Source organism: the organism of the source record quoted next, unplaced genomic scaffold, assembly GCF_019419815.1.
Source record: "Pyrus x bretschneideri cultivar Hongxiangsu unplaced genomic scaffold, Pyrus_bretschneideri_v1 Contig38, whole genome shotgun sequence".
In the NCBI taxonomy this organism is placed as follows: Eukaryota; Viridiplantae; Streptophyta; class Magnoliopsida; order Rosales; family Rosaceae; genus Pyrus; species Pyrus x bretschneideri.
In genome coordinates, this window is record NW_025999701.1 from 1,237,517 (window position 1) to 1,262,879 (window position 25,363).

Here is a 25,363-nt window from a genome sequence, read left to right on the forward strand (position 1 = left end):
GGAAAAGACGCGGCATGGGAAAAGTGAATCCCAACACAAAGTAATATGGATGGAATTTGATGGCCCTCTTCCTAGCAGATGCACCATCGCCGCATGGTTCATAACCGCTATCATCTTTCACCCACTTAACTCGAACCCCTGACAGAATCGCATGCTTGTACGCCTCAAGAAAATCCGAAACAACTCTTCGAAATTGATCTTGACATGTGTAGCCTTGAAGTAACCCACCTTGCAAATTGGGAAACAATTCTGCAAGCCTAAGCAGCTTGGGATTCCTACACCTACAATCATTTTCCTACGTGCAACACAATAGGTGTGGGAACATTTGTGGAGCCTAAAATAATCCTAAATACTCTAGAGGCAACACGTGGACTTTTATTCAAAAAAAGACAAGATTGCCCTTAATAAATGGGCATGCTTCTCATATGCTCCCACGCGCAGCTCATGCCCTTGGAGGTCTCAGCAGCTGAATACAACTACCCACAGCTTACCTGCCCTTGGCAAGGAATTAAAGATAAGGATTAATTACACAAATCCTATCTTTAATGCATTCCTAATTGAAGATTGACTCCAAGTCTCCAATCAAGTAAGTAATTCTAATTTAAATAAATTAGGGATAATTACATCATTATCTCAAGATATTATTTCCTATTTAATACCTTGGGAATATTTAGAGAATATCTCTCCATTCAACACTATATGGCCGGCCTTAGCCCTATAAATACCCCTTATTCTACAAATTTTGAGAGCTTTTGCAACCCTAAAAAAGCTCTAAACACTTTACTTTCTTATAGAAACTAACTTAGGCATCAGAGATCTGTTGACCTAAACCCCCCCCCCCACCTCATGGGTGTGTGAGGCTTAGGTCTCTGATCAAAGGTGTTGATTGTTTTGCAGGTGCATTTTCGTCAAGACTGAAGACGGTGGAAATTTGCATTGACAATACCTATATCAAGGGTTAAGCAAACTTAGACTACATCGACATAAGGTTGTTTCATATTACTATAGTTTAAAGTTGGGGAGAAATTGGCACCAGTTTTAAGCTACAGTGGATTTGGATTTATTTTTATATATTTACCGTTTTGCCATTTGCTGCTTTGGGTTGATTTTGTGTGCTTTCCATTTTGTTCCTGCCAAGTTTGTGTTATTACTTCTTCGGCTATTGTCTCATAAAATACATATACACTTCATTTTTTTTCTTCTTCCTTATCTTTCTCCCTCTCGCTCCTCCCCGACTGCGACTCTGACTCCCTGCTCTTCTCTCTCATTTCTCTCTCGCTTCCCTCCCACTCTTCTTTCCGCAACTCACTAAGTACACAGTGACAGATGATGATGATTTCAACGATTTTGGCAAAGGCCATCCTCGAGGTTGATCTCAATCGATTCCTTATTACATCAAGTAGCTTCTAGATCTATTGCATGTAAGCATCTGCTTCAAATTTTTGGATTTTAGTAAATTTTTCATAATTTGTAGAATTCTTCCTTTAAATTCTAGGTTTTTGAAAAATTGTTCACTGAACATTTTATGTGATTTCATTTTATCAGAATCATTTATTTAAATTTCCCCATCTCGTATGTCTTTATGATTTTAGAAATTTTTTATTAATTATTACCTATCTTTTTCATATTCACTACCTATAAAGAAATTTTGATTTTCTTATCTATTGATTATGTTTTGAAGAAGTTGTATTAATTTTCCTTTGGCTGGAAATTTGGGGATTACTTAATGTACAATGTTAATATACTGATTTTCTGATTGTGGGGTTTTGCAGGGAGTGCTAATGTACTGATTTTATGGGACCAGAAACGAGATGTTGATTTATCTGGTATTTATTTTATTTATTTCCCTTTTTTTGTTTAATTGTTTTTTTTTTCTAAATTTAGGCTTGATGGACAGAATCTTGAAAATAACAGCCCCTATGCACATTGCAATTATTTTCCCTTAATTGATGCATTCTTCATAGTCTCCATGAATTGAGTATAGAACTTAGATGCAGAGGGTTGCGATGGGAACATGAAGACATATTTCTTTACTGTGAATCTTTACCCAGAATCGAATTCTTAGTAGAATTTTGTATTGCAGTAGTCCACATTATCATTGTGTATTGCATAGTAGTTGTGTATTGCAATATTACTCCACAATATTTAACATCTCAGCTTACAATACACAATGTTTTGCAATTGTACATGTAATTTCGTATATCCAACAATCATTCATATATGTCATTGCGATTTTGTAATCAACATGCATCAAACTATGAACTCAACCTTATTAATATTTCGTTTGATTTAAAAAATGCAATTAGACAATAAAGAAAACTTGTTGCAAGTTTTGAGATCATATGTCAAATGAACACAAACCTGACTGGAGTATACTATGAACTTAAAAGCATGCATACGGAATTTATGATGTGCACTCATTAATCAAAAGCCACTTATATTGTAGACAATATTATTACAGACAAGGATTGTCTGCCCTTCCACTTCCGATGCCCTCCCGTGCCCTTCTGTTTTGTGTGGTCATGATTAAGCCACGTCAACATTTTATATTTTTTTTTTTACAGAGATAATAAGAAAAAAATGAATAGTAATATAAAATATTAACATGGTTTAACCGTGACTATATAAACAGGAAGGTACGAAAGGACCTTAGAAGTTGGAAGGCAGACAATCTTTATTCTATTATTACATTCTCATATATCTCATCCTGTGTATGCAAATAATATAACATTATTTGAGTTGTCAATTTAATGTGTGGTCATTGCCCACCTGATTAAAATACTTGCCTTAAATAGTGTAAATCATCTTTTTCATTCGATTATTCCCAACAATAGTACTTTTACTGTTAATCAAATAGTAAGTGTCAGTATACATGTGGTGTTTAAATTATAGTAAAGAATCCACATACTTACAAAACCAGATTCCTTGTAGATTCCTTTTTCTTTTTCTTTTTTTAATCTACTTTTGCTGTTATTTTGATTTGTAATCTTACTATTTCGGTTTCGAGTACTCTATTACGGCTGTAGTTCCTCTATCTTTCGTAAGGAGGCAGATGTCTGTCCTCCTGTTTGATGCATTTCTCATCTTTTTTTATTTTATATGGTAATAGTTGAACCGTTTCAACATTTTATATTGATTTTTTTTATAAAGATAATAAGACAAAAAATAATAAGAATATAAAATGTTAACGTGACTTAACCGTGACCGTACAAATAGGAGGAGATGGGAAGGGCACGGAGGCAGATTGTTTGCCCTCATGTTTGGTGCCCTTTTCATCCCCTCTTATTTTGTGTAGTCACAGTTGAGCCATGTCAACATTTTATATTGATTTTTTTTATTCAGATAATAAGACAAAAAACAATAGGAATATAAAATGTTAATGTGATTTAACTGTAACCGCATAAATAGAAAAGAATGAGAATGTCATCCAAACAGAAGAGTAGACAATCTGTCTCCCTTTCGTAATGGGCATTGACATTAAGTTTTGTACCTATGGAAATTTTCAGGTTCTAATAGCTGCCGACGTTTTTGGACAAGGAACAAGTAAGTACCATTATGCTTCATTGTTTCAAGTTTCTACTTTTTTATCTGTAAAAACGAATTCAATTTTCCTAAATTTATTGTGATTCGTTTCCAATTTTTTTTTTCTAGTCTTCTAAATTAGTGCAATTTTGCATCACAATTGTTGCATAGGCGACTGTTGGATGCATTATCTTGACATTAATATTCAATTGATTTAGTTTTAAGAGTTTTGTTATATGTCTCTGATTTTGCATATAATTATGGATTGTTTGATTGGATTGCTATATCTCTTCTAACTTGGAAAATTCTTGGAGCTTGCGCGTGGACTTAATTGTTAAGTGGTTTCTCATTTCATGAAGGTAGTACCTTAAAATGTTAATAAAATGCAGAGTGAGTTGGAACTTCCATGTTCCAATTCCACTTCAACACCTGTCACAGCTGCTAATTTCGGATCTAGGGGTTCGAATTTTTGTCAAGTATGTGATTCTTGCAAAAGAGTTATAAATAGAGTTGTAAATCCCACCATTGAATACCTAGTATAGTTGTACTTTATATATATTATTTGCATGTTTTATACAGTTTTAAACATAAGTAGCATCACACATGCACACTTTTTCTAGTTTGTTACTGTAATGAAGAGAGTTACATTTACATAAAAATCATGATTTCTTTTAGAGATAGGGGAAATACTCTTTATGTCCCACTCATAACTATAACTTTTTCATATTTATCTATCTATAGTTACGAACTTACCGTCTTAGTTATGCAAAATTATGTTTTATGGCTAAAACTTACCGAACAGGTTTATAATTTTTGCATGTAAGTCTCTTTCTCGTGTTTTAGGCAAATAGTTTCAGATTGAATTCAATTTTTGTAAAGATTTTTTTATTAATCGAAGCTTACAAAATAAATGATTCAGATCGTTGAAGTTCGATGTAGTATGAACTTCACAAAGATTTTCTACACACACACATAATTTGTGTGCGTACAAACTTATGTACCCTATATTTGATAGCTTTGTTCCTATACATATCTATTTGTGTGCCTATATGTACGTATGTGTATGAAAGTTACATGTGTTGCCTATTTTGGTTCGTCTCTTCAACAAAATGTAACCAGAACAGAAGGTTATAAACTCTCTAGCTCAACGAATCCCCGCCGTCCATAATCATCTAATCGACGGCTTCCATCCTCGATCCGCGTACTTCAACCCATTGGCTCACATTCAAATCCCAACCCTATAAATACCTTACAAAAACCTCAGTGCTCCTCCATAGCATCTAACTGTCTCTCAATCACTTCTCGAACTGTTCTTGGAGGTCCATCAATGGCGGGTCGTGGGAAGGCTTTGGGATCCGGAGCCGCTAAGAAGGCCACATCGCGGTCCAGCAAGGCCGGTCTGCAATTTCCGGTCGGTCGTATTGCCCGTTTCCTGAAAGCCGGAAAGTACGCCGAGCGTGTCGGTGCCGGAGCTCCGGTCTACCTCGCAGCTGTCCTTGAATACCTTGCCGCTGAGGTATAACCCCTCTTTCTCGATCTTTTAATTCCTCTTTATTTGTATCTGCATGTGTTTTTTTCTCCCTTTTTTGTAAATCTAGGTTTAGGGTTTCTAATTAGGAAATAGTTTGTTTCAATTTAGTAATTCTGTGCAGAAATTACGTATAGAACATGAAAAATGTGAAATTTTGCTAATTTGTTCTGCATCTGCTCCTGATCAACCAAATTTAGGATCTTGGATCTAGGTTTCTTCTTTTCATTGAATTAATTTATTTTATAATAATATTATTCATTTATTTTATTTTTGGCGGAATTAATTTGGTATTCTTTTATTTTTCGTATTCATGTAGGGGGCTATGAACTTAATTTAATCGAATTCCTCATCCATTAATCTTTAAGTTATGATCTGCAGGTCGATATTGTTGAGGCATTGTTCAATTTTTAAAAATTAGGGTTCTTTGTATTTTGGTTATTTATTTTATCAAATTTTCACTAGGATAATTTTATTGCAATTATTGTTATTCTTAATTGTTTGACAAAAAAAAATGGTTATTTTTAATTGTAAGGTTGTTGGACTACTGTGATTGAAATTTATTGATGGTCGAACCATACCGATTTTAATGAGAATTTGTTCCTCAACGTGCTTTCCCCTCCAATTTAGATGTTATTGCGGTTAGGGTTTTCTTTGGTGAAGTTATGATTCTGCAACTGAATTGATTTTCAACTTTCAAATTTGGGTTTTGATTCTAATGTTGTTTCAATTTGGTTGATTTTACAGGTTCTGGAATTGGCTGGCAATGCAGCAAGAGACAACAAGAAGACTCGCATTGTGCCGCGCCACATTCAGCTAGCTGTGCGGAATGACGAGGAGCTCAGCAAGCTTCTTGGGGATGTGACAATTGCAAATGGTGGTGTGATGCCCAACATTCACAACCTTCTGCTCCCAAAGAAGACCGGTGCCTCCTCCAAGAACGTCGGTGGTGATGATGACTCTTAGATTCAAAACAAAATGACGATCTTTGCCGGACTAATATGTTAGTTCTGCCCAGTAGGTCAAAGTAGGCTATTGGGGTCTCTGTTTCTGGAAATGTAGTTGGGTTTTAGGGTTAGGGGTTGTAGGTTCGTAATGTTTGTGAATATAATCATCTTCTAGCTTCTTGATAGATAGAAGATTTTTGTGGGAATGTCGTTTGTATTGTTTTTTTTGGATGTGTTTGTGGGTTTAAATGCGTAATGACAATGCTTCAAAGTTTGAGCATCGTATGATTCTTGTGCTGTATTGTTTCTCAGCTTTCACTCTTTCATTTGTGCTATGGAATTCTCATTACTTTGTACCCGTGGTAGTGAAATTTATTCACCTGAAATCTTTTGCACTTCACATGATAGTGAAACCGTTAAAACGGTGTCAAGACTGCGGAGTCTTGAGGTGTTCATGTCGATGAAGCGCTCGACGCTGCTGCCATGGTGACAACTCATTTTAATGGTTGATGTTTGACCATATCGTTTTCGAGCCGGATTGTCCTGTTTCCGAACCTATGTAATAAAGTCGCGATGAAACCCAAGTGCCACTGCCATCCTTGTTTGTCTAGCACTCAATTGAAGGGCGATTTTGCAACAACTGTTTGGTCCTAGATCAAGCAGCCATTCCACCACCATATACCTCAGTAGTCACTACTCAGTGGAAAGTTTCAGTTTAAATATCATACTCCAACAGACTTCACAACTTCAAAAATTCATAGTAAACGACGATAATCTTAAATCGAGTACCATGAACAGAATACGGCTTTGGTTTTGTTAGTTTTGTTATAAATCCTGCTACGATCTGACTAGCAGTCACAAAAAACGCAAATGCTTCTACCCTAAAAAAGAGCAAATATCCATGACTATACCACTTGTGTCATGTTCATATGTAGATCAAATTTTCCGTTACATGGGAAAGTTGCGGTACATCAGGTCCGTACTTCTTTCCAGGGCCTAGATATCACTAGCAGCCTCATTCCTGCAAAAACACACCGACTTAAGTGAGTGATTTCCATTGCACGATAATTAACTGATAAAAAAAAGCTAATAATGGATCAACACACACCTTTTTAACGCTTCCGCTCTGCCCGCCACTTGAATACAGGCTTGGATGTTGGGGAGACAATCTCATCTTCACGTAGTTTGCGTTTTTTACCCTTTTTCTGTAATTTAGACGGAAATGTATTCAAAACTATCCACGGACAACCAAACTCCCAGAACTAAGCAAAGAAATTTAGATGTCAATACCTTTAATTCCTTCTGCATTGCCATATCCATATAGATTTTCTCCAACTCATTGACTCTCTTACTCCTTGCTTCGAGCTCTCTGTAGGAACCAGCTGTTTTCCTGCACATTGAAGACGACAATATAAGACTTAAACAAAATAATGATATCACGCTACAAGAATCCTTGCTGACAATGAGACAGGAAGGCAGATGCAAGAATTATTCCACAAATTGAAAGGTAGCATAAGAATAACATGAATTTGTTAACATGAGTGAGCTACCTAGGATTCAGGAATACAAAACCAGCATAAAAAGAAATTCTCAACCGAAATACAATTCCAACTAGCACCTAAATAGTTGGGCCTCGGACCAACTTCTAATTTATTTCAATTTCAATTTTGCCAAAAAGCTGTTTATCCCATGCAAAGTTGGGCTTTAGTTGGCATAGCAGCAAAGAGCTGTTTATCAAACCGGTTAATAACTTAATATACAGAACAACTTCTGCGAGATAATTTTTTTATTTTTTTGCCATATACTTGTAACCATTAATATTTGTTTATACTCTTTTAGGTCAGTTGGCATAATCACAAATCACAATCACATACAGTATAAAAGCCAAGTTGCAGCCTTTAGACTAAACATTAAGAGACTAGGTTTGCTTAGAACCTTTTCTCTATTACGAAACATTCTAGTCCAATTCACTTCACGATTGATGGCCTGGTATCACAAAGTAATCTTATTACTTTTAGAATGCAACCATGCAAAGTGCAAAGGGATCACTGCACAATTATTCTTAGATAGCAATAATGCCAAGATCTTATCACCATAATCGTTGCATAGAAATGCATAATTGATGCAATATTGATGAAAATCAAAAGACCAAAACTTCCAGGATAAACCTAACTCCTCAATCTGTCCTCTATCACTGAAAATTTTGTTTCTACCTTTTTATATGATCAGGAATGTCCTCAGAAACCGGCATTTTTCCACTTCTTGAACGTGATTGAATTTCTCTAGCCTCCTCTCTGCCAAAAAAAATAATTAACAATAGATTTTTTTAAATGTGCAAAACAAGATAAAACATATTTGGCAAATGGGAACATAAATAACGTGAAATTAAGAAACTACTTTCCTTCCCAACTCTTTCACCCAGAGTGGTTTCCCGTGAATTCTATAACATTATAGGTCTTATCCCCATGTGAAAGAATTGAAGAATAATGTCTTCCCAGGAAAAAATTAATAACACTAAGAAATTAGCCTAGTGCCCCCAGTTGAAGCCATGAGGATCTACTCTACTATAACTACATGGGCCAGAATGGAGGTAGTTTGCAGATTTGTAATAGCACGCTTATAGTCCTTGTATCACTGTATTTCTATGTCCCCTTTCTCGGGGCCGTAATACAATAGATATGTATTTGTGTTTATGTGTGTTTTATGTTGTGTATTTGCTTAGAAAAAAGGGTTAAAATCACTCTAGATACTTTTGCCTACTGATGAAAAAACCAATTCAATGAACATGAAAAATATACATAACAAAATCAATTAGAACAATGGAAACAGACCTCTGTGGATAATAAGGGACAACAAAGAACCAAAAAATGGTGAAAATGGTCTTTCACCATATCCAGTCTGATTACAAATAACAGCAGCAACGAAAAATTACAAATTAAAAAAATCCACTAATTCAGAATTAAGATTCTCCATGGATAGAAGATGTGAAGGAAGCTCAAACCTGTCTTCGGCAAAGTAAACGTGTCTACTTGAAGGCCGATTATCAAGAGAGTGCAGTGTCGCAGTTAACTTTTCAATTTTCTGCATTAATTAACACCATAATTAGAACCAACATGTTAAATTCATAAAGCCAACTGGTAGACCATAGCTTCATGATATATATTTATAACCTTTTTCTCACTCTGCAGTTTCTGAAATATGTATCCAATATCTTGGGTCTTCATAAGCATGAGCTCTTCTGGAGTATACTTGTTTGCCTGACTCCTGTAGTAAAAATCCACATCACATGAGTAGCAAGTGTGAAAAAGGAAAACGATATAGAAGAGTAAACGAGAGTTTTATGTTACTTTAATTTATGGACTCCATTAACAGTTCGTGTCTTGATCATCTTGAAGTTGAACTCATCTGGGTTTCTGTAGAAGGCTTTCTGCTTCAGTATCTGTTGAGTGAAAAGACAGATGAGACATAGCCTAAGATGTATACCATATAGGAAGTTAAATTACCAGACTATTAATAGATGACGAAATCCGAGAAAAACAACAAAGCCATCATAAATCTACCCGTAAAGTCTCCTCCTTTTTGTGATACGCTTTCGCACGCTCAACATAGTCCTTGTGCTTTTCAAGAAGCCCAAATTTTTTCCTCGATTCCCTATAAAAAATTTGGACCCAAAACACAAAAACATTAATCCCATCATCTGATGCAAAACAACATTATCCGAAAGTCTAACAGCAAAAAGGAATGTGGTCACTCACGGTTGAGCTCGCTCCTTGTGAGCCCGTCGGCTAACAGCATTCCTTAAAGACGACATGCTGAATAATTCAAAGCAACCACCACAAGTTAACTGCGAAGGTACCACTAATAAGCTGTGGAATTACAGATACAACAAATATTCATAACCATGTCAAACAAAATTTGATAAACCACAATGTCGAACAATTAGGGAAATTAATTCTTGGGTAAGTTCCAAGAGCTCAAATCTTTACCCGTCGACTACAACAATTGAATTGAATTGAATTAAATTAAAATCCTAAAATCTAAGCAGCAACTAGGTTGTTAAAGTTGAGCAATTTGAAAGATGAATGACAATAATAAAGATTAAAGCGAAACAAACCTTGACGATGAAGAATTGGGATTCCTGAGCAGCCGAATGGAATTCCGAATCCCTCCTTACTCTTCAGATGGTGGAATTAAAGCGCAGGCAAAACCCTAGATGGAGAACTGGCCTTTGGAACACGCAGACTAAAACCCTAGAAAATGATTAGGGTAAAAGAATTGGTGATTACAACTAAGGAGGAGTGAGCAGTGGTTGTGTGTGGGGCGGCCTACGGCTGCTGGGTGTGTGTTTTCAGATGTAATTTGGTAAAATTGGGTTTCCACACGCCTTTTTTTTTTTCTACTTTTTAGGCTGAGGGCGATAATAAATTAAATTAATTTACGATGATTAATGTTATTTATACCATAATTTTGTACTATAATTTCATATCATCTTAGATGATATTTGATGTAGACAGTCATATCATTTGAATTAATCAAATTTTTAAATTTAGTTCATTATTTAATAAACTAATAATTAAGAAAAACTAGTTAATTAAATGGTGATTGTGATATACTATCAGTCCTTCTCCTTCATTTTATTAGGTTTTGCAAATTTTTCAAATGATGTGGCTGTCTACATCAGATGTAACCTATTGTGATATAAAAATATGATATAAAAATATGGTATGAATAATATTACTCATTTACGACATGAAAGAATAATACATTTTAAACCAATTTGATTATGTCTGCACATAATTTTTTTACTTTTTATTTGAAAAAACATCATAATTATTAGTACCGAGTAATTATGGTGAACCGACAACTATTTCTAATTTGATCCACTTTTATTCGTATGACTAATCCTTAGAGGCAAAACTACATAATCGAGGATTCTGATCATTCGCAAGCAAGATTGGAAAGGACGTTCACATATTTCTTGAATGTCAAATATTCTCACCTGAAAATTCTCCGACCACCTCAAGAAAAATGGTTCTCAGTCCACTATGCCTCCTTTTTTTTTATTTTTTTAACCAACAATATTTTTTATACTCAGAAGGAAGAGGTGGGTTTAGCCTCATGATGAGCTAGCAATTCACATTTGGCGAGAATCAAACATAAGGCCTATCACTTATAAGTAACGAATAATACCACTAAACTATAATACTAAATGACACTATAATACCTCTTTAGTACAGTTGCTTTATAATTTAGGGTATTCTTGTTTTTTTCTATTTTTAATTGAAAAATATGGCACATGCATCAAAGAAATTGAGGAGTCATGGTTGTCCTCATCACTCTTCACGCGATCAAGTTGGTCACGTGATTATATAAGAAAGTAAACTACCAATTTAGTTCTTAATATTATATTCGAAATTACAATATTTAATTTTTTGTTAATTTAAATCATGTTACTTACATGTAATACACATTGAATGGTAGATTGGTAGTTTTTCATAAAGAAATAATGTATAGAGTTAACTTTATAAGGTAAATTAGTAGTTTTTCATACGAAATCATGTAAGTTAACATTGGAGGGTAAATTAAACGTTAGATTCATAACTTATATGAAATGTTAGGGTCTTATAGACAAGAAAATGTCGGTATCACACTCTAAAATGTGTTAAGTGACTTAAGTTGATGAAAAATTAGATAAAATAGCTTTGAATATAATAGTAAGGATGAAATTATCAATTTTTAATAAATTTAAGGACTTAATTTGCTGAAAAAATAATTCAAAAAACTAATTTTCACTGAAGAGATAATTCAGAGAGTAAATTGACACTTCACTCTATATTATATAAAGACGCACATACACTTTCTTTTCTTGTCATGGGTTTGTATACCTTTTTGTTCTTTTATCACGCATCACGTGATATAGTCTCGTGATAGGACGTCTTTCCCGTGGCCATGAGATCGTTCCTTACAAGCATTGTCTCGACAGTAAATTTCATTCCCAAGAGTAAATTGAACAATTCTATACATAACAAAACTACCTTGCTACACATTTCACTCCCAAAAGGTCAAAATTATGAACAAAAGAAAAAAAAATACAAATAATGACAGGTGGAAGAACAAAAAATAGGAAAAAAATCACTTAGTCTAAATCGCTGCTGCGGACGTTGGGCTTTCTGAAGGCAATAACGTTGTTTTGTCATGAGTTCATTCTCAACAGGACACCAATTTACAACAAAGGTTGCTGTACTATGGCGATGTTAGGTCCAGTAGTTACAATCACTCAAGAAATTGTTCGCCTTTTGAATGATGACCAGCCACAGTTCTGTACAGTATTGGTGTTCTGCGACTCTAGTCCTGTCGTCCGCCTGATCAGTGACGAGTCATTGATGTACAGAGTCAGCCATGAGTAGGTGAGGTACCTTCGAAAGCGACCGTAGGTTCAATCCAGTGAAATTCCACTGTGAAGAGAAGGGCATAGTCCGCAGGCTCAACTCTTAACTCCCTTTCACTTATCCTTCTGTGATCAATGGATATGGATATCTTGAGAAGAACCAAGAAAGCACTTGTTGTCGAAATTGTACAGTGATGGTCACCTGAGAAGATGCAAAGACAAGAATTTCTTATTTGGTATCCTTAACTCACTTTTTTACTAATTAAATTGCACGCGCGCGCACACATGGATTGAACCTCTATACAATATAAGAGAGATTATCTTTCTTCAACTAGGTTTAGAACATACCTTCTCCAAATAAAATCAATTAACTTTCATCATCTGAACTAGAATGATCCATTCGTCGATCTTGGATTGCCGGGAAAAGCCGCTTATGAAGATCAGGAGAAGGAGGCTGCCGAAGATCGGAGGCAGATGGCATTGTTGAAGGCTGGCCGGGATCAGAGGAAGGTGTCTCTTTTTTCTGGACTTTTGTCGACTTTTTTGGTGCCAATCTTACCTCTCTACAAACCTTATCTAGCATTATTAGAAAATCTCGGACAATAATAAACAGTCGTAAGCCTTCATCCTTCCCTGCATTCCCATGAAAGTAGTCACCGGTGCTCTTCACCAGAGCCATGATTCTCTTTTCTTCCTCGAGGAGACCCGTGATATCAACCTCAGCATTCTGGACAAAACTCTTCAGTGTTTCATGGAACTCACTATCTTCCCCTGAATCTTTCATGTCCGTGTTCAGGAAGTCCCGGATCTTTATCAGTGAATGACCAAGTTTGGCAACAGTTCCTGTTAAGCTTTCAGCATCCAAAACAGATGCTTTTCTAACATTCTCAAGTTCATTGCTTAAACCTGAAACTTTCTCAAGTCCAAGACTGCGATGGTGTTCTTGTTCTTCTGTTTCATTGGAAGTGTCCTCAAGGAGATCATCTGTTTTGACGCTAGAGAAACTCCTGTTCTCTTTTGCTGTACGAGCAGCTCTGACACCCTCAGAGCGGATTATTTCCTGAACAACAAAGTGCAAAAGCGTTGTCTTGCCATCTATTCCTTTAACATCTGACAATTTCAAGAGTGTGTCAAGTTTGAACGCTTGTGCTCCACCACGAAATGTTCCGTCATTCATGCGATTTCCAGTTTTAAGAACAGCTTCTAAAAGCTTGAGGAAAAGCCGGCTGCTTCTCAGTTCCTTACATGCAACCTGCCGTAGAAATGAGGTGCCACATGATTTAGATATTTTTTAGAGCAACGTTTCAAGATATGGACCAAAAAACACTCGCAGACAATGTCATGCACATACAAAAAAATGATACGTTACAAAAACAAGAAACTGCACCCCATTTTAATATAAAATCATAAGACATTTTTTATATATGCTGTAAAAGTAGTCATATACACCCTCATGCCAGATTATCTCCAGGAGTCTCCCCCAGATGCAGATAGATACCATATCTCCAAGAGTGCCCAAGATGCAGATAGATACCATATCTGACGTCCCAAGGACAGTATGGTCTGGCGCATTTGAGCCTTCAGCATTGCTGATATGACTAAGCCTAAGATATCTAATAGATATGATATTGTTTCACCTCAAGAAAGCTATCTAACAGATAGTTTTAATATGATATTGTCCTTTTCTTCAACATGCGAATATCATTAGCAATATAAAAATGAAATCTGAATAAACTCGTCATCAAAGAAGTGATGTGAACTTCAACCATAAGCAGAGACTGTACAAAATATCTGCGAACATATTCCAATCTCTTCAGCAGTCTCATCTAAGGAGAAATAGCAGTCATGGGACATTTATCATTTGAGATTGTAGATGAAGTAAAGCAAGAGTTGGGGTCCAAACCCCACCAGAAACAAAAGCGACCACAGGTCTGCCACTACATAAAGTTCTCAACACATGTGCATAGCGGCAACCAATCCCGTCTGTACTTTGCAATCATGGCATTCATTTTTCTCATGTTACATCAGACTTATTCATGCTATTTCAACTGTACATTTTTCTTTTGCGATTGGCATTTGGCTCTTTATCGGTTTAGGTTTTCAAACAAGGGGAGTTCCTTCTCCATTATCAACTGACAATTCGCACAGCTCAAAAGACCGTCTTTGTGGAGGGTGGGAGAAAATATGAGGCTAGCTTAACATAGATCTGCACTGTGTTCTATGTTTAATTGTTTGTTAAGGTTGTATAAACATAATTTAGGTAGCTATTAATTCTTTTTAGCACTTTCTGAACAAGTAGAAGTTAATCTAAGAAAATTAAAAGCATGCGTAGATGAGCTATGACACGCAAAATCATATAAATGATGCAGTTCAGAAACAGTACCTCTAAGGTTGCGAAAGACTCTTTAAGCTGGGTGGCCTCCTCCTGAAGAGTGCACATAAAAAGTAATGCTTCCAATCGCTTAAAAGCAAACGGGATGTCAATCAAAGCTTTCAGGAACCGCTCAGCGGGCCCAAGTTGAGAAAGTGGACCATTGAACAGTCTAAGCTTTAGTTCTTCTTCTTGTGTCGGTGCCATCTTCAACAAAGTTTCTAAGAATTCTGAGGGAAGCTCATTTCCTGATCCAATTAAGAAAGTTAAACGTATGTTAATGGCTGACTGTAGAAACAGTCTTTATTAAGAATTCTTTATATGTTATTCTATTAGTCAGACAAGATGTTCCCTCAAGAATTTTGAGAAGATGCTCCCATAAACAAAGTGGTCCCCCAACTTTCAATTGCATCAATGTGACCCTTGAAGTCTTGTACCATGCATAAAGGTGGCTCCAGACTTCTGATCCTTCAATTCCTGTTCAAATCGATCACATGCAAAGCAGATGACCAAATATTGAGGGCAGTTTTCACTTATGGGTTTCAAAAACAATGCTTTTTATTCTTAGTCCACAGTGTTTGATTACATGGTTAATTAGTTCAGTTAGGTTTTTTGTAACGTTTGTTTAGCATGTTAGAGTACATTGACTATATATTAGAGTGGGAAGAACAAGAGGAGCGAGAAAGGGTGATAGAGAGGAGGGGGCGAAAAAGAGACAGATATGTCCTTTGTAAATCTTCAATTTAGGGTCTAATATACTATTCTACTACTTTCGACAAAAAAAAAAAACTATTCTACTTCTAGCCCTGAAATTACATTATGTGCTTGCTGCTTGACAATTTTTAAGTGAAAAACTAATGGATCAGAAGCCGTGGGGTACATTGATGCATAATCCCTGAGTTTGGGAGGCATAATGATGCATTTCAGTGACCAATTTGATTATCGACAAACAGTTCAGGGGGAAATGGTTATAAAAAGCATAATCATAAGCAGAGTGAACAAACTATCCACGCATCAAGATGTACAGAATCTCTAGTCTACTCTACCACAAAATTTTAAAGATAATACAACAGAAAAACAACAAATCACAACTACATCAAAGATTGCTGCCTTCCAAGCTGCGTGAATGAGAAAGAAAGGTATATCAAGTAAATCAAAACACATCAAATCCTAATAACAGACTTTGTCGCACAAGCCCTTCAGCCTTCACTTCCTTCCCCTAATCTTCAGAAGTTTTCTTACTCCACAAGCACTAGGTTAATTTTGTTTCAACTAACATGCTGTACAGATAAGTGGACAAGTAACTCCTCAAAGAAAATGTTTCGCCAAGAATTTGCAGAGTAACATTAGCCCTAAGTGCATCTACCACTTGAACCGACCTAAGTCAAAACTTCATAAAATTACTAACTTGCAGGCTTCCCTCTAGGAAATTCATACATCCCTTCCCTTCTAGTACATTTTATTTTGACACACTGTAAAATGAGGAAAGGACAATACTTGCATATTATTTAATGCCATGGAAAGAAAGAAGGAGAGAAGTTACCTTCACGAATTGCATCACAGACTTCTTCTATGGTCACATTCAATGCCCGCAAAAGAATTGATAGATTTTGTGCCTTTTTGGGATTAATAAGTTGAATGAGCTGGGGCGTAGGATTTTGGGATGAAGACTCTTTATTAAGTTCATTTTTGTTTTTATCAGCAGCATTATACCCAAAGAGAGTTTCAATCATATTTTCATCGAACCTGTAAAGAATCACATTGTTTTCAGACGCTTATAATATCTAATGATTCATGGGTCACAAAGAAGAAAAGGTAAGAAAACTGCGACTTACTGGAACGATCCTGATTTAATCTGATGCCAAACCATTGAGTGATCCGGGTTTGCTAGAACCTTATCCCAAAAAAAGGGCTTCAGCTTGGTTTTAGGAGCATCACCATCAGCCTCCAATCCAGCATCCAGTGGACGTTTTGGTGCAAGAGGTGGAGGTCGAGCTACCTTTGAACCAATAGCCATTGCTGGAGGTGGCCGAGGAGGAGGAACACCACTCTTTGGAGGTGGTGGGGGGCGAGAGCCAGGAGGTGGTGGGGGATGAGGACCAGGAGGTGGTGGGGGGCGAGGACCAGGAGGTGCTGGAGGAGGTGGTGGGGGAGGACCTGCACTTCCTGGGGCTTTTAAAGCAGCAGGTACAGGTGGCGGAGGAGGAGGACTAGCCCTGCTGGGAGGAGGCCTAAAAGAAGAAGGTGGTTCAGGAGGGAGAAGCTTTGCTCTGCCAGGAGGGGGCTTCAGAGGAGACATTCCAGGAGGAGGTGGTACTGGTCCATTGATATTGTTGGGCGTGTCAAACTTGGAAGCACCTCCAGGGGATCCTAATTCTGCAATTTTATTTAGTGGAGCATTGAGAACATGAGACTCGATGCGAAAATGCTATTAAAGATTAGGCCTTCCAGAGATGACTTTGAGTTATTACCTAATGATTGATGGTCAAGCTTCTCTTCTTTCATTGAATTTCCCATAGCATAAGACTTGTATGAAGAACCTGAAACATCAAAAATTTCAAAGAAATGTCAAAATGGAAGGGCTCCAAACAACTGAAGATAATATAAACAAGATATCCGAGAATTATACCAGCAGAATCAGTTAAACTCAGGCTAAGGAGGGGCCTCTCATCATTTTGTCTACCCTTTTTCCCATTCCTACAGATTTTAGTACAACATAAAAAGAGCAATGCTGCAACAATAAATGTTACTGATGCAGTTATAATAACAGCAATAACAATTGTTTTACGTTCATTTCGTCCTTTATGTTCCTGTATATTTGAACCAGAAGCTGGCCCTGAAGCTTGAAGACTCGAATTTATGGGATCCGAAGGAAAAACTGATTCTTGTCGAGAATGGCGTGCAGACCTAGGACTAGAACTTTGAGGAGTGGAAGGTGCTAGACCAGGAGATGGTGCTGGACTACGTTGAGAATATCTTGGTGCAGAGGCTGGAGAAGGTACATCAAGAATGCTCTGAGGCAAATCACTAGCCAAATTTCTTCTTGGAACATAAGGTCTGGGAAATAGGGACTCAATATACTTGGCATACCAAATCTTAGAGGCACCCTCTTCTCCAGAGACACTGAACAAGAGATTATGTTTTCTTAAACAATCTGAAAGAGTATGTTTCACTTCAGGATGCAGGATATTAATAAGATTTTGAAACTCTTCTCTTCCCAATAACCGAGTTTTTGAATTAATTTCCTCTGTGCCACTAGATGTTTCATCTGCTAACCATAAGTCAAGATGTTCAATAGCTTCCGTCAAATGGATCAAATCTACCCTGCAACTTATCCATAACAGTTGTGCCTGCAGGCCATAGAATTTCATATGTTTTAGTGTCAACTTTTGCAAAAATGAGCATATTAGTGAAGAATACAAACTTTACTGGTGAAGGCTGGTGAAAGTGAAGCTTAAACACATCAAAGTATTATTTTTCATATAAATTGTCCTCTGGTAAGGCCTTGTATCTGCAATATATAATTTGTTAAAATTACCAAGGCACTGCTTAAGCCAAATACTACTTCTGGTATCGAAATAAGTTACCCCCAAACATTCTCATTAAATTAACATAATCAATATAAATTTCAGTAAAAAATAGCTTCGTCCCTTAAACATTTCATAAGCTCCACACGGACTTCCACGAACTCAAAAGCTTAGACTTTTTAACCAACTTTTGAATCTACTTTTCCATCCACAAATATGATATGATGCTCCCCTACTTTTGTGATCTTTATATAAGATGCGTCTATATAAATTTTAAAACGAACAACGTTATAACATGACCAAATTTATCATGTATTGAATTAATCTACAACTCACTAATATGATAAGTTATCAAGCTGAAACAAAAAGAGTTATATAGTGTGTTACCATGTCCCCATCAATCTTTCCAGTTGCTGGATCAACTAGTTGACTGAGAAAAACTTCCTCTGTGGTTCTGCTCTCCTCTGAGCTCATTGATGCTGAAGCACACAGCAGAATAACAAAAACAATAGAACGACTTGTCTTTATAAGACTTATTTGTTGTCGGATCATCGTTCTCAACGTTCAATATCCTTCTCATTTCATCAATCCCTAAACCTCTCATAACCAAAACCCTAGAACACCTTCATCACGCAAAACCCACACAAAAGCTTCAAACTTTCACGATTTGGCACCAACCCAATTCGATTACCCTCAAGAAAACACCTATAATATCCCTATTTCTAGCAAATACAAGCAAATCTTCACCTACCCACCAAATATTTTCTCATGAGAATTTGAACTCTGAATACAATAGGAAGATATTCAACACCAAAATTAAGGAAAACCCAGAATTTTTCTTCTTCAAAGCAGCCAAAATATTGAACCAAATCACAAAAAATTCAAAACCCAGAAAGAAACAGACCAGAAATAGCTCATGGGGAGCTGAAAATTTCAATATTCACCTTAATTTCCTTGAAGAAAAAGCCCTGAAATTGAATAAATTTCCAAATGGGTTCCAAATGTCAAATGGGAATGCCAAAAACAAAGGCTCCTCGTGTGAAAACCTTATATAATGCTGACCAGATCCACCCAGAGGAGCTTAAGGAATGTTTTGTCAGCTGTTAAATTCGTATAAAAGACATTGGCGGTATTGACCAGAACATGTCGACAAAGGTTTTAAGTTTTTATTTTTTCTTCGGAACGTTTCTCGTCTCTTTCCTTTTCCTTTTCCTTTTCCCTTTAATTTTTAATTTTTTAAATTTTTGGTAGAAAATTCCCCCTCTTGTACCACAGTACGTGTGTGCGTGTCCAGATTGGAATATTATCATTGTCTTATCCACTAATTTTATTTCATGTAAATGACATTGAAATTTGAGTTTTTCCTTTTTTGATGACGTTATAAACTTAGAGTATAGCATTTCTGTTATCATTTTTCTCATTTTAATATTTTTTTTAAATGATTGATAAAAAATATTAACGTACTTTTTAAAATGAAACATGCAATTTAAAAGTGTTAATTCTTGACACAACATGATAACTCTATTTGAAAACACCACAAAATAATCATGTTTTTGTTCGTCAAAATCTTGTCGACTTGTTTTTGTTCGTCAAAATCTTGTCGACACGTTAATGTAATTGTGCAAGATATTAGCACGTATATGACGCATATAATCCTATACCATGAGATAACCCTTTGAATTTGAAGTTGAAATGATACGTTTAACCGATTTATTTGATGTGCGATTAATTACTATGGTCTACTGATATTCATCTTCATTTATACGTAAGAGGTCTTAGATGAGAATTTTGAAAATAATGAGTTTGCAACCAATTTATTCTCTCACCCCTTAGGTTTTTTTTTTAATGTAAACATTATAAAAATAAAAATAAAAATTACACCTTCCAGCGTCGAAGACACTAGAGTTGAACGAGATGCAGTTGCAATTTAAAATTTTCTCATCGAAATAGACATGCAATGGTTGGTTTAAACCATAACTATGTTTGTATGTTGATTCCTTACAACAGTTGAAAGTATGATAATATTTTAAACTTTTAAATCTAAACTCATATAATTTTGTAGCTAATCTACATTTGGTCCTCCCAGGTACTCAAATCAGAATTGATATATAATAGTCTTTTAAGCGAATCTTCAAGAGAACGGTTTTGTTTAATCCACCGGCAATCTTCGAGAAGATCTCAAGGGAGAGACCACTTAACTCTTGACACCTCCCAAGTGCTAAGAAAGTATGGTTTAACCCAAGGGTTTAGGGGCCCTTGTTTGGGCCTTTTTCACTCATTTAACCCAAATTCCTACATAGGCCCAATTTAAACATGGTTTATTTTCTAAACTTTTATAGTCTCATTTGAATAATAAATTTAATTTATTTATTTATTCAAATCTTAGTACTTTACATTTTAATTTTTATATCACTAGAACATATTTCTTTTAGCTTTCGTATTGGCTGTTCGATCCGTTAGTTTCTAATTGACAAGGTAATGAGATTAATTCGACTCTTTGATTATTTTAACGAATTAAAACTTATTTTAGTTTACCTTAAATGATAATGATAAGTTATGACTCCAAGATATCTCATTGACTACAAGCAACACCTAGCCGGATATCGTAGCCCCCAAGCCAATTTAGGACAGGTGTAAAAAAACCTATTCAGCTAGAACTACAATGCAATACAATAATTTTCGAATAACCAATACTCTTACTCTTTTTCATTTTTTCTTTTTTAATTTTTCTTTTTTAGTTTTACTATTAATAGAGAGAAGAGGAAGAGTTCAAAACTATTACTATAATTTCAGGGATCAAGGACTTCGGGATCCAAGACACATGGGTAAAAACCCAATACCCTACTCACTAGGATATTAGACGACATGCAACCAATACTCTCAATCTCATCAACAGCGTAATACAACCTCAAATGTGATAATCCATTTACATTAAAGATCCAAACCTAAGTCTTTCAATACTTGTTATCGAAAATTACTTTAAATTCCCGCTGAAGGATTTTTAGAACATTGTGAGTATTCGACTTACTCGGAGGTGTAATGCAGAATCACAAAATCACAAACCTATCCGCATGACAAACAATGATAACTTAGGTTTAAGGATAAATTTGCATTATTACAACTAGAGAGTTACTTACTTGACATGTTGATAAAACTCCATGCAAGAACTCGATTGAGTATGTGCAGTATCTAACCACGTACTTACATACTTATCTTAATGTCAAAACACAAATGACAAAAGAATCACCATTATCTGTTTAAGAGGATGCCATTTCCAGTTAGGAAATGGTATTGAGTAAAATAAAATAAATAAATTTTTGTATCAAGCCCGTCAATTAGGATCCTATCTTGCAAGAGTTATGAGCTCTCACAATTAGGCAGTAAGTCAATATCTATTTTTATCTTCAACTTTAATAAAAGCGCTACTATGTCCGTCCACCTATCGAGAAATAACAAGAAGAAAAAGAATTTACAAATAGATTACTTTGCTCCACTCGCTGAATTTTATGTTCCAAGCAGAGAGTATAATTGCCTTATCGAGCACCGGAAATAATTGCCTTATCCTAGCTGCTCCCATCATACTTCAGTCAGTGGGGGATGAAGATCATGAATCACAATACAGGGTCAATTATTCTAGCATTTGCAGCAGTTATTAGTCCTCACCTTTCATGATAAACTGCACCACCCTTTGTGGCTGTGTCCCACGCACTATCCAAAGTTGCCCCAGAATTTCCCAGTGGGCTTAGAAATTCAGCATCAATCATGTAGATAGTAATCCTGCTTTTGGAAATAGCAGCTCTCCACAAAAGCTTTTTTTATTTATGGGAGGAAGTGCAAACATTTACATTTATGGGAAGAAGTGCAAACATTCACATTTACATTTACATGACAGAGAGAGATAGACACCCAACAGATGTAAATGTGTGACAAATATTCCTTTCCCACAACCTTAATGAGTACCAGATCGGGATATTTGTATCTAAAAAGCAAAGGTAAACTCCCTTATTGGAACTTTAATACACTTTAGATGGAAAAGAAAGGTAGTTTGCATGGAGAACAGCACAATGGGTGTATTTGATGTAGCAAAAGCGAGTTTAGGTGTTTACAGTTTAGGGTTTAGTCTCTAATATAATAATGGCAGCATGTACTTATACACGTCTAAAATATAACGACCACGTGCGCTTCTACGTCACTCATTATAAATTAAACATGTGTTACATATCCATGGGAAATGATAGACGTGAAATGTTGTGTGTTAGAGAATATTTCATGTGAGAAGATTTAAAATCTTTGCACTTATTGTCAATTTATTTTAAATTGGACACTCGCATTCTAACACATATTCATGCTACAAGAAATTGGTCATTTTATCGTGTGTAGTCTATGGTGTGCAAATTATCCATGCTATTAATAATATTTTTTAGCATAAACTTCTTGTGCGCCTTAGATTCAGTTTAAGGCATGCATTGTGACAAAAAAAAAAAAAAAAAAAAAAAACCAATTTTGATGTAGTGATTACTCCATCGGCACTCATCTATGGTTACAAAATAGTATTAGAAATGGATCATAACATCTTGTTTTGTATACCAAAGAACAAAAACCAACTTTGGTTGAAACAAAAGAAGAACATGTTACGTACTTAGCCTTGGGGCTGCCATAATTATTTTCTTCATACCAATGAGAAAAAATTTAGAAAAAGAAAATATTCCAAATAGCTTTCCAGCCCTCCAAAATATTCTCGGCAGGGAATTTGTGCTCTACTTTTCTCAAAAGTTCTTCTCCTTCAGTATAAACACCAAGCAACCCTCTAACCTCTCTCCACCATACACTCAAAAGTTGATCTCTCTAGCTCCTCCAATCTTCTCCAATGACTACTACTACTACTACTAGGAAGCAGCTCGAAGTCGTAAGAGACGATCAGTCTCCGCAGAAATGGTGTGTTTTATTGAGAGAAGATGTGTTCAGAAGATTCATGGCTCAAGGCAGCACAAATCCAACGGTGCAGAAGGTCTTTGGTGGTGCATCTTTTTTCTGTCCTTTGCTGTTTGGGAAATTTTTTGATCCTTCTGATGCCTTCCCGTTGTGGGAGTTTGAGTCGGATACCTTGCTGTCTGGTCTCAGAAGCTCTGGCCAAACCTGTGTTGATTGGTTTCAAACAGATCAAGACTATGTCCTAAAAGTAGAACTACCAGGTAAAATTTTCAACTACTTTTAAAATATTTATTTTTCAGAAATTAGACTTCTTAATTTCCTAATTATGATTTAGATTTAATGAACCAAGAAGACTGCATCTGCAAGTACTGGGATTACTCCTTAATTCATGAATAACCCTTTTAAGACAAAGGGAGAAGACTTTATTTTCAAGGAGGTGAGGTTGCTTAATTATGAGTTATAAGGATGAATGAATATTGAATGGGGTTTTTGGTTTCTAAAAGGGGGAGGGGGTTTGGTACATCATATGGGATCAAACGCATAAAATCTTAGATCAATAATCAATATACGTGCATTAAGTCAGTTGATTAAGGCACATTACTCGTCTCTTTGCACTCAAATTTAAATCTCCTACTCGATGAATTATAATCAGTTTAAAATATCATCATAGGGAAGGTGGGGGGGAGAGAACAAAAAGTGCAATCGCAAAAGACCCCCAAAATTACTTTTATTAGCCCTTTAAAATTTCATTATGCACTCCTTATAACTGTAATTTTTTTTCCTTCTAAAACAACACCCTAAAAAACGTTTTTTTTCCCCCAATTTTATTGTATAATAATGTTGTATATTCAAGGGAAACTTTAAAGTTAAGTTTTTGAAGCCTTTTCTTGTTTAGTTGTTTAAGATTGAACTACTTATGATTATTTAGGGAATGTTATATTTCTAGCTCTTTTTACTTATTAATTAATGACATTTCTAAACTTACAATCAGTGAGTCCTAAAGTTTATTTTGATTTAAGCTATTGTTTTCTAGTATCAATATATTGTCCTACTTTTTTGGAAACCTGATCTTAAGATGAGGCCTTTTATAAATTTCACACATGATTCTTGCAATCTTAGAGACGACCCTAAATATCATGTCAAAATGAAAAAACCCTAATTAGTTATATTGCCCCTTTCACAGCCTAACTTACTAGCCCAATAGCCTTATCAGACTCATTATGGTTATATAAATGGGAAAGGGATCCTCTCCGGATCCCTTCCTCCTAATCCACCAAGTCCGGGAATCCGGACCATTGAAATTTGATCTAACGGTTAAAGTTATTATAACTTTTAAAATTCCAACGGCTCGGATCCCCGGACTCTATGGATTAAGAGAAAGGAATCCGAGGAGGATCCCTTTCCATATAAATGAAGAGTGAGGGACAAGGCCTAGGGTCCAAAAAGGTTTTAACTATAAACTAAATTCACGAGAGCAGGGAAACGAAATCTTTGATCCACATAACTTGTAGCTAAAATATTAAGAGTATTCTACCCTAGATCCGATGTTTTTGGATTCATTTCTCAAAGCCGAAATCACTAGTGTAATGGTTTGGTGAAACAGGAGAAGGGAAAAACAATGTTCAAGTGTATGCCGAAAATGGAAAAGTGGTGGAAATAAGTGGGCAGTGGAAGCAGCAGCAAGGAGGAGAGTCCAACTCCTTGAAGAGCACGAAGGATTGGAGAAGTGGGAATTGGTGGGAACATGGTTATGTTCGGAGGCTGGAGCTCCCACAAGATGCTGATTCCAGAAGGATAGAGGCTTCTCTCACTAATGACCTACTTTTGGAACTCAAAGTTCACAAGATCAACAAACCCTTGGATTCTAATGACAATGCAAAAGATAAAGATCCAATGTGAGTTTAAAAACCTAAACATAATATTTGTGACTTCTTAAATTTTGACATACCTATAGTATAGATATGTGTGATATGATGATGTATTTTTATACAACAGAACATTTTTTTACATCTATCGTAAAAAATAATTTACATGAAACAAGTTTACCATTATCTTAATATCTCAGTCCAATAATACAGCAATATTTATATGTTTTTCTTCATGTAATATAGAATTATTATATCAGAATGTCACGTGGCAGTGAACCCG

General features: G+C 35.8%; 4 protein-coding genes across 6 annotated transcripts; 2 read left to right on the top strand and 2 right to left on the bottom strand.

Annotated features, from left to right (window-relative positions):
- The first annotated feature begins 4,785 nt into the window (after positions 1-4,785).
- On the top strand, positions 4,786-6,353 carry LOC103946571 (histone H2A.6). Its single transcript, XM_009357293.3, has 2 exons — positions 4,786-5,038; positions 5,798-6,353. Exons 1-2 carry the CDS (start codon positions 4,850-4,852, stop codon positions 6,014-6,016), a joined length of 408 nt encoding a protein of 135 aa, XP_009355568.1. The 5' UTR covers positions 4,786-4,849; the 3' UTR covers positions 6,017-6,353.
- Positions 6,354-6,788: 435 nt separating this feature from the next.
- LOC103946572 (probable U3 small nucleolar RNA-associated protein 11) lies at positions 6,789-10,307 on the bottom strand. Of its 3 annotated transcripts, none has more exons than XM_018647312.2 (10): positions 10,112-10,307; positions 9,753-9,841; positions 9,558-9,648; positions 9,345-9,436; positions 9,168-9,261; positions 8,999-9,078; positions 8,211-8,291; positions 7,288-7,387; positions 7,106-7,202; positions 6,789-7,018 (listed from the first exon to the last, which is right to left on the bottom strand). In XM_018647312.2, the coding sequence occupies exons 2-9, from the start codon at positions 9,806-9,808 to the stop codon at positions 7,110-7,112; spliced, it is 687 nt and encodes a 228-aa protein (XP_018502828.2). In that variant the 5' UTR covers positions 9,809-9,841; positions 10,112-10,307; the 3' UTR covers positions 6,789-7,018; positions 7,106-7,109. The 3 variants fall into 3 exon arrangements, with proteins under 3 accessions (XP_018502828.2, XP_048420165.1, XP_009355569.2); XM_048564208.1 differs by having other exon boundaries at positions 9,753-9,863; XM_009357294.3 differs by having other exon boundaries at positions 9,753-9,809; positions 10,112-10,304.
- A 1,661-nt stretch (positions 10,308-11,968) lies between these two features.
- Positions 11,969-19,452, bottom strand: LOC103946573 (formin-like protein 5). Its single transcript, XM_009357295.3, has 8 exons — positions 18,671-19,452; positions 17,386-18,106; positions 17,228-17,296; positions 16,592-17,132; positions 16,300-16,502; positions 14,769-15,004; positions 12,734-13,637; positions 11,969-12,587 (listed from the first exon to the last, which is right to left on the bottom strand). The coding sequence occupies exons 1-7, from the start codon at positions 18,833-18,835 to the stop codon at positions 12,753-12,755; spliced, it is 2,820 nt and encodes a 939-aa protein (XP_009355570.2). The 5' UTR covers positions 18,836-19,452; the 3' UTR covers positions 11,969-12,587; positions 12,734-12,752.
- A 3,174-nt stretch (positions 19,453-22,626) lies between these two features.
- Positions 22,627-25,296, top strand: LOC103946575 (21.7 kDa class VI heat shock protein-like). Its single transcript, XM_009357297.3, has 2 exons — positions 22,627-23,475; positions 24,819-25,296. The coding sequence occupies exons 1-2, from the start codon at positions 23,151-23,153 to the stop codon at positions 25,112-25,114; spliced, it is 621 nt and encodes a 206-aa protein (XP_009355572.2). The 5' UTR covers positions 22,627-23,150; the 3' UTR covers positions 25,115-25,296.
- Positions 25,297-25,363: the final 67 nt, after the last annotated feature.

Excerpts from the sequence above, each read along its gene's own strand:
- LOC103946571 (XM_009357293.3), top strand. The coding sequence starts at position 4,850 with ATGGCGGGTCGTGGGAAGGCTTTGGGATCCGGAGCCGCTAAGAAGGCC. Across the intron at positions 5,039-5,797 it reads TTGAATACCTTGCCGCTGAG|GTTCTGGAATTGGCTGGCAA; the intron begins GTATAACCCCTC and ends TTGATTTTACAG.
- LOC103946572 (XM_018647312.2), bottom strand. The coding sequence starts at position 9,808 with ATGTCGTCTTTAAGGAATGCTGTTAGCCGACGGGCTCACAAGGAGCGA. Across the intron at positions 9,649-9,752 it reads CACAAGGAGCGAGCTCAACC|GGAATCGAGGAAAAAATTTG; the intron begins GTGAGTGACCAC and ends AATTTTTTATAG. Across the intron at positions 9,262-9,344 it reads AATGGAGTCCATAAATTAAA|GAGTCAGGCAAACAAGTATA; the intron begins GTAACATAAAAC and ends TTTTTACTACAG.
- LOC103946573 (XM_009357295.3), bottom strand. The coding sequence starts at position 18,835 with ATGATCCGACAACAAATAAGTCTTATAAAGACAAGTCGTTCTATTGTT. Across the intron at positions 17,297-17,385 it reads GAGTTTAACTGATTCTGCTG|GTTCTTCATACAAGTCTTAT; the intron begins GTATAATTCTCG and ends TTGATGTTTCAG. Across the intron at positions 15,005-16,299 it reads CTGTGATGCAATTCGTGAAG|GAAATGAGCTTCCCTCAGAA; the intron begins GTAACTTCTCTC and ends TAATTGGATCAG.
- LOC103946575 (XM_009357297.3), top strand. The coding sequence starts at position 23,151 with ATGACTACTACTACTACTACTAGGAAGCAGCTCGAAGTCGTAAGAGAC. Across the intron at positions 23,476-24,818 it reads CCTAAAAGTAGAACTACCAG|GAGAAGGGAAAAACAATGTT; the intron begins GTAAAATTTTCA and ends TTGGTGAAACAG.